This window comes from Moschus berezovskii, chromosome 12 (assembly GCF_049115385.1).
Source record: "Moschus berezovskii isolate FMDL1 chromosome 12, NW_MosBer_1.0, whole genome shotgun sequence".
Taxonomy (NCBI): Eukaryota; Metazoa; Chordata; class Mammalia; order Artiodactyla; family Moschidae; genus Moschus; species Moschus berezovskii.
The window spans coordinates 6,185,579-6,194,491 of NC_142471.1; the positions used below are offsets into that span (position 1 = coordinate 6,185,579).

General features: G+C 43.6%; 1 protein-coding gene across 2 annotated transcripts in view; it reads right to left on the reverse strand.

The window, feature by feature from the left end:
* The window catches only part of PCNX2 (pecanex 2), a 309,056-nt gene extending 300,505 nt beyond the window's left edge, over window positions 1-8,551 (reverse strand). For both annotated transcript variants that reach the window (XM_055424272.2, XM_088842460.1), the window contains exon 1: window positions 8,399-8,551. In XM_055424272.2, coding sequence (XP_055280247.2) covers window positions 8,399-8,551 — 153 coding nt within the window. The remainder of the gene's footprint in view (window positions 1-8,398) is intronic.
* Between the last annotated feature and the right edge of the window lie 362 nt (window positions 8,552-8,913).

An 8,913-nucleotide genomic window follows, 5' to 3' on the forward strand; every position in this document is an offset into this window, starting at 1 on the left:
TCCCCCACAACCAAAAGAAAGGCTTTGGTGGGACCACTCAGAGACTGGTCTTATGGTCCTGACAATTAGGGCAGGAAGTATGATGCCTGATTCTTCCCAGAATTAAAAGATGAGAGACTGGCTGGCTAGTTGCTCTGATGGAGGGGAAGGAGAAGTGCTGGGGTTTGGCTGCCCCCGCAGTCTGTTCAGGGAGAGAATATGTGAGTATTTGCATAGACTGTGTGTGCAAATGACCTCAGGGTATGCTTTAGAGGTTCAGTGGGGCCCTGGACCAAAAGAAAGCTGGGGTGGACCACCACGTGCCAAAGAACTGTGGAAGGAGTAAGCAACCAGGCAGAATAGAGATACAGCAGCCCTCCTGAAGGAAACTGTGGGTAGGAGAAACCTGGCAAGCAGATACAGTAGCCCTCCTCAAGGAAACTGTAGATAGGAGAAACCTGGCAAGGAGAACAGGGTCTCTGCAGGACATGTGGAAGGACCTCGCTGGAGACAGTCAGCTGGAAATGTGAACCATGTTTCAAAAGCTGACACCGCACTGGTTAACAAAGAACTTTCCTACTCTTCAAAGCCAAAGGCATTAGAACATCAGCCAACGTGTGAGAGAGAAAAGTGAAAAAAGACCAGGCCATCCTCATATCCCTGAGGCCTGGCATCACCATATTGAATTGGGCAAGCTGAAATCCCAATCAAATCTGTGTTTTGTTACTTAAAGCAACTATAAGGCCTTGTATTATCTGTGACCTGAAGTCATGGGCTTTGTACATTTTTATCTAAGAGTAGAGAAAGACTCCCAACAGAGCAAATTAAAAGGAGAGTGCATGGCAAAGAAGGCTGCTTTGGGATTAAACCTCAGAACCCTGAAGTCAAACTCCATCACATGTGACCAAATGTCACTTGGAAGAACACAACAAGAGACAGTATATGGTGGCTGCCTCTCAAAAAACGTACTGGAGACAAGTGTGGGAGGGAAGGTAACTTTCCCTACACAGTCCTTTGCACATACTCAGTGGTTGGATCTCTTCATGCCAAAGTGCAAAAAATAGATGCCCTGTTGCAAAATATTCTGCACACTGGCATGAAGAGATCCAGACACTAAACATGTGCAAAGGACTATGTAGGAAAAGTTAACTTGTGTTAGAATTAGAGGTGGTATGGTTGAGTGGGTACCAACTCCAACTGCTGGGCTCTAATTCTGGTTAGGTCACAACTAGTTACGTATCTGAAACTTTTTAACCAACCTCTCCGTGCCAGTTTCATCAGCTGTAAAGTGGGAATAGTGACAGTGGCTCTCTGGTTCACTGAGAGGGGGAGATGCTTTAGTTCACGCAGAGCGCTTCCATCAGTGCTAGTCTATATGTGCGCAGTGAGTGCGGCTGTTACTACTGCCTATAATAACAGCAATGCTAAAGGTGAAAAATCCACCACAGAAAGGAAAAATTTTGAATACCATTAAGAACTGGTCCATTTTTTGGTACAGATACACCTATTTACGGGTGAAGAATAGAGATGTCTAGGCTGTATATCGTCACCCTGATTATTTAACTTATATGCAGAGTACATCATGAGAAACGCTGGGCTGGAAGAAGCACAAGCTGGAATCAAGATTGCCGGAAAAAATATCAATAACCTCAGATATGCAAATGACACATCCTTATGGCAGAAACTAAAGAGGAACTAAAAAGCCACTTGATGAAAGTGAAAGAGGAGAGTGAAAAAGCTGGCTTAAAACCCAACATTCAGGAAACTAAGATCTTGGCATCTGGTCCCATCACTTCATGGGAAATAGATGGGGAAACAGAAACAATAGCTGACTTTATTTTTCTGGGCTCCAGAATCACTGCAGATGGTGATTGCAGCCATGAAATTAAAAGAGGCTTACTCCTTGGAAGGAAAGTTATGACCAACCTAGACAGCATATTAAAAAGCAGAGACATTACTTTGTTAACGAAGGTCCATCTAGCCAAGGCTATGGTTTTTCCAGTAGTCATGTATGGATGTGAGAGTTGGACTATAAAGAAAGTTGAGCGCTGAAGAATTGATGCTTTTGAACTGCGGTGTTGGAGAAGACTCTTGAGAGTCCCTTGGACTGCAAGGAGATCCAACCAGTCCATCCTAAAGGAGATCAGTCATGGGTATTCACTGGAAGGACTGATACTGAAGTTGAAACTCCAGTACTTTGCCACCTGATGCGAAGAGCTGACTCATTTGAAAAGACCCTGATGTTGGGAAAGATTGAGGGCAGGAGAAGGGGATGACAGAGGATGAGATAGTTGGATGGCATCACCAACTCAATGGACATGAGTTTGGGAGGGCTCCGGGAGTTGGTGATGGACAGGGAGGCCTGGCGTGCTGTGGTTCACGGGGTCGCAGAGTCGGACACGACTGAGTGACTGAACTGAACTGAACTGAATAGAGACACAGATGTAGAGAATGGACTCGCAGACCTGGAGGGTGGGGGAAGAAGAGGGTAGGACAACTGGGAGAGTAGGACTGACACATATATACTACCATGCGTAAAACAGAGCACTGTGGGAACCTGCTGTATGCACAGGGAGCTCAGCTTGGGGCTCTGTGATGCCTTGGAGGGGTGGGATGGGGGATTGGCAGGGAGCTCAAGAGGGAGGGGATATGCGTGTACATATATCATTGTTGTACAGCAGAAACTAACATGACATTGTAAAGCAATTATATTCCAATAAGAAATTAAAGTAAATTAAAATTTTAAAAAAGAACTAGTCTATTTTTTTCTCCTGTAGGATGTAGAAAAGAGATTTAGAGTAGAAAAAATGACAATAAAGTCAGTTAAACTGTAAAAGGAAGAATCTGAGACACCAAATGGTTAAAATCAGAAAACAATAATCTCCTGATAAATATCATCTTCCATGCAAAAGAAATCACACCAAGGGTATTAAATAAAGTATTAAACATTACAATTGGAAAAATAATGACAATGGCATCCAAATAAAACTAGTCCACCAATTGGGAGAAAGGGAAGTGCAGGTGGGGTTGGGGACAGAATAAATTTTACCACCAGAAAATTAGTCATGAACTTGCAATACTTGAAAGAAAGAAAAGTGAGGAAGAATACGCTTTTTGGAAAGTGTTGCGGAGGCTGACATCCTAGAACAAGGCAGGTGGTTTTTTTTTTTAATCACAGAAACAAAAACACAACTGGCTGGCAGACGTTCATGTGTCTAAATGGCAGAAAATGAGGAAAAGCAGAAGGAATTTTGCAGAAGGTGGCAAGGTCACTCAAGAAAGGCCGTATTAACTTGAAAATATTGAAGATGACTGCCCTAGGATGCCCAACAGAGAGGGACATCTCTGGTAAAAGTGATTGCACCAGGAAAGCAAAGTCCCCAAGGAGCCAAGCTCTTTGTACACACAGTCCAAACAATGATCTGGAGTGGCAAAATTTTTAAGACAACTGCAAGGGATGGCATTCAGCCTGAGTCTAGAAGGCTCAGGTCTGCACTTCTTTGGAAGCCCGGGGCCCAGGGAAGAATGCCTTCAAGCATCCCTCAACGTCAAACCGATTTTGTTTCAGGCAGCTGAGGGGAGGAAGAAGGAAGTTCAGACATTCAAGTGGATTTTGGGAAAGTGTAAAGCATCAAGCATCTCAATGTGAGTGTAAATAAAGTCACCAGAAGGAGAAGTACCAGACAACAAGCTTCTACAAACTGAAGAAGACTAAGTCTAAACCATGCGATTCAACAGCAGAAAAAGCCTTTCTCATGAAGTAGCTGAATATGAGGACTGACCAGGGTGAGAGGTACCCTCTGGGACCAGCAGTGTACCAAGCAGTCCAACAAAGTAACAACAATCAAGTGGACCGGTCAGGCCTGTTGTGTCAGGGTGTGCAGGCTGCATACTATACAAAGGCCTCCAGCTGACAGGGTTAAATGGTGACTGAAGTCCAGCCCCCAGGTCCAGAGCCAGGAAAGGGTGTCTTTTTGGACAGACTGCCTTTCCATAATTCACATAAAGGCATATTCTATGTTAGAAGCAGGAGTGAAAAGGGGTAGCCAAAGAAATAGAGAACCTAAAGAAAAATAGTTATGTCCCCAAATGGGGGGTGGCCACATGATAGAAGAGTTACCAGCTAGGTGTGACAATGACGGCCACTGTGCACAGATCACCCACTGTATGTCTAGTGTGACACGGCCCCTGACAAGTGATCCATTTTATTACCATTACAGCAATTAGAAACGAAGTGGTGTATATACAAGCAGTCTTCAAGTTTAAATTAAAAAGCAGAACTGGAAACAGAGTGCCTGCGTGTTTAGTCACCTCAGCCATGTCCAACTCTGTGCGACCCCATGGACTGCAGCCCCCCAGCTTCCTCTGTCCATGGGATTCTCCAGGCAAGAGTACTAGTGGGTAGTGGGTAGCCATTCCCTCCTCCAGGGGCTCTTCCCAACCTGGAGGTCAAACCCATGTCTCTTATGTCTACTATATTGGCAGACAGGTTCATTACCACTAGTGTCACCTGGGAAGCCAAGTAAGTCTGGCTAAAAGACAAAAAAAATCTGAGGAAAAATAAAGCCACAACCATAAAATGAAGAATAAAAATATACAATGCCTTATATGAGATCTTGAAGAATGTAAAGTTTCCACCCTATTTTTTCCTGTATTCGGGTTGACCTTACCACCTCCCAGATGCTCAGAACTTCACTTGAGGACAGGTCACTGCTTCAGGGAGTTCAAATCCTCTCCTGTATATCAGTATAATAGGGCACATAACACAGTGCTGTGACAAGGCCAAAGACTTGGAGACAACAGGACCTCAGCTAAAATTCTGAATTTTACTACCAATTATCTAGATGGCCTTGGGCAAGTAACCTATGCCCTCTGGATCTCAGTGGCTTAATCTAAAAAAAAAAAAAATCCCCACTTTATAGATGAGAAAACTGATGCCCAGAGAAGTGAAGAGACTTGTACAAGATCACACAACTGATAAGTAATAGGGCAAGGACATCTTTTGACACTAGTCTGGTGCTGCCAGACTTATTCTGGGTCAGAATCATGCCCAGGGTGCTCCTGTTTTAAAGCTCTACATGAATCTTCAAAGAATAAACATAAGAACATACGTAATAAATGAGAAACTAAACATCTCTGATGACAAATGGATCTTTCAGCTTGCCAAACTAAAATTAAGCTGATAATAAATCAAAGTAAAACTCTTTTCAAATGCTCTAAAATAACCTTTTTTTAGGTATATATTTTGAGCATTTCTTGAAAATATGTGATTTATGAATGCTAATATATAACCTCAGAGAAGGCAATGGCAAGCCACTCCAGTACTCTTGCCTAGAAAATCCCATGGACGGAGGAGCCTGGTAGGCTGCAGTCCATGGGGTCGCTACGAGTCAGACATGACTGAGCGACTTCACTTTCCCTTTTCACTTTCACACATTGGAGAAGGAAATGGCAACCCACTCCAGTGTTCTTGCCTGGAGAGTCCCAGGGACGGGGGAGCCTGATGGGCTGCCGTCTATGGGGTCACGCAGAGTCGGACACGACTGAAGTGACTTAGCAATAAATAACCTATTTTCCACCTAGACCTAAATAAATGCTGGGGCTTAGAGATTAGTTTGCTTCGATAATTAATAACAAAAACTGCATTTACCTATTCAAAGTCCCCATTAAATTAAAGGGTGGATTCTTCCTACAGAACAACTGTCTTGACTAAGGACATTTAAACAAATTCTGAAAAGCCCAGAAAAGTTCAGGTTCCCTTAAATAACAGAACTTTATATGTCCCTGCTGTCAGCAAGCAGCCAGGGATCTTTCTGAACTACGTTCTCATAAGTGGACAAACTGAGAAGGATGGTGACAATCTCAGGAGGCACTGAAGTACAGAAAAATATATTTAGGCGTCAAAACCCAGAGAACAGAATCCTCCACTGGGGAAGAAGGGTCCTTCATTTCCAAATTAATTTTCAGAAACCAGAAGACCAGAGCAAGAAAAGGACTACCGGCACTATTTTCAATAAGATAGGCTATCCTATTCTTATTAGAAAACAACAATATAATTAATGCATTCACATTAAATGATTCTGTAATGATTAAAAGCACAATGGTATAAAGATATAAAAATTTCAGTATAACTGGTTTGATCCAGAAAACCCGATACAAAAGTATTTAAGGTATCACTTTTTTGATTTCTAAACTCTTGAGATTTAGGCAAAAGTTACTTTGAAATATCATTAAAGAGAAACTTAGCTAAGGACAATTTCCTATACACAAATATAAAGTAGAAATCAAACTACTCAATGAAGCATAATTAGGTAGAAATTAAGGGTTCTGATCATACGCATACATCAACTCTTAAAAGGAGTTATGCAAAAAGGAGCCCATATTCATTTTTAAAATATTCAGGAATTATATTAAACATTAATTTGGTTGTTGCTGAGGAGTGGGATTAAAAGTGAAGTATGTATTGCTTTCATTATCAGGAAATACTCAGAATGTGCTGTGAGATAGACAACCTAATACTGACTGGAACAGAAGGACAGGAAGGTTGATTTTATTTCCACCAGTTTATTATGTATGAGATCACTGTTAACCAAATACAGGGCACTCTGCTAGGTACAACAAGGAAAACCAAGATGAATCAACAAAATCAAAACCCATGTCCTCAAAAAGCTCACAGTCCATGAGTAGGGCTAAAATACATGTTCCAACAACTAAGTACAGAATTCAGAATATCCCACACTACTAACAGTAAATAGAGAATGGTATTAGGGCAAGAGAGAAAATAAATTAATTCTAGATAAGTGGAAACAAGGACACATAGACAGAAATGGCCATTCCACTGGGTTTTGAAGAATGGACAGATTTTGGCAAGTGAATGATGTGGAAAAAAAACCGTACTGAGAAGTAGTTTGATTCATTCATGCAATCAACTGTTAACTAATTCACTCAGTCCTCTATTCATTAATTCATTCAATCTCCCTATGAACCCTGTAAGGCTGCTACAATTGGGTACACAAACCAGGAAGCGCAAGCTCACACAACCAGTGAGCAGAAGAACCAGAACTGAATCCAAGTTTGGCTCATCTCTCCCCTGTGCTGCCCCTCTAGGCAAAGAGAAAACATGGGGAAATCTATGCCACGAAAACATGAAGGATAAGGTCACACAAGAAGAGGAAACAAATTTATTGAAGGGTCTCTAAGGATCAGCCATTGTATTAAGTGTTTTTTACATGAAATTTTATGTATTCTTCCCATGAAATGGTCATTATCACATCTATTTTAAGGGTGACCAACTAAGATTAGATTAAGGCCAAGAACAGGTCAAACAAATAATAAGTAGCCAAACAGAAATTTACAACAGGTCTGTGTCCAATCCCAGGTCAAAAGCCAGAAAGATGGATAGATAGCTTTACATGTTGATATAAGCCCCCAAAACAACACTGTTCTAGTATTTTTCTCATTTTAAGGATGAAAGTTTTTTAATCAGATAAAGTAAAAGTAACCTGCTCACAGAACTGGTAAGGAGTGAACCCAGAATTTAATGTAGGCAGCCTGAATTCAGAGCCAGAAGTCTGATCCCATGGATAAACTACCAGAAAGAGTAAACAGAAATGAAATCACAGACAACCTCTAATGGCAAAATGGGACTCTTGTCAGCCATGCAAACTCACTGAAGATTTTTGCTGTGGGGAACATGATCAAGTTATGTTTTAGAAATTAAGTCCTTCAATGGGCATATCAAAATTCAATTCCGAACGCCTCCTATGACCTGGAGCACATTACTTGTAGAGCTTCTCAAAGAGGGTTAAACACTGTTTCAATTGGGTTTGTTTACCTATGAAGGTCATCTATGCAGTTATTCAGCAAGCACTCAACTATGTAACCTCACTAAAGGGTCAAATAAATTACATTAGATTTCTTTATCATTACTTTTTTCTACAGATTTCTTTACAGAGTGTGTGCAAACTGCAAATGGAGTAATTGATCATTGAACCTGCCTTCCCAAAGCAAAAGAGGAGAGGGAAGAAAAGCGATAATAGATTAACAACCGAAATAGCTTTGTTTTTAACGTTTCATTTTGCCTTCTGGCTATCACACACAGCATCTTACACTAAATATTGTACTAAGCTACCCAGCCAAGGGGCCTGGGGCCGTTCACATATAAAATCGGTTCTACACTGCACAGTGACGAGCAGAGTCTGACTCATCAGAACAGCTAGCATCAATTCTTAATGAGTCCCAGAGCCCCCAAAGTCCTTTCCACTTCTGCCGGGGGAGTCCCTCCCTGATCCTTTCTCCGTACCAAATTCCTGAAGACCTTCTCCATTCCAGCTCTTAGGAATCACTGCCAACCCTTTCCATCCTGAAGGCAGACTCGCAGGTTTCCCCAAGGCTTGACCGGCCCCCAACCCCCACTCACCAGGTGCAGAGCCAGGGGCAGCAGGAGCAGGAACAGCCACAGGTAGAGGTGGCAGCTGTTGGTGAACTTGCTCTGATCGGGGTCGTGGTACCATCCCCCGGTGAGCGCGGCCCACACGCCCTGCCGGAGCAGCTGCAGCACCTGGGACCCCATGCCTGCGCGCCGGGGCCCGCACGCGCCGCGCTGCCCGCTGCCCGCCGCCCGCCGCCCGGTCGCCCTCAGCTTTAACACGCGGGGCCTCGGGCAGCGTCAGCGCCGCCGCCGCCGCCGCCGCCCCCTCCAGCTCCTTCCGCCCCACGACCGAAACTCCAACTGCCTTTCTGCCTGGACCCGCGAATCGCGGCGCCGGAGCCGGCTGCTGCCACCGGGCAGGTGGGCGCCATGTCCGAGGGAGGAAGGATTTTCCCATGGTGCTCAGAGGCGGCTGCTCTGAGGATGCTCCAGAGGCTCCTCCCAGCGCCCGCCCAGAGTCCCTCCATCGCCTTCCCGGTGGCTGGGGAGGGGAGGTGCGCGGT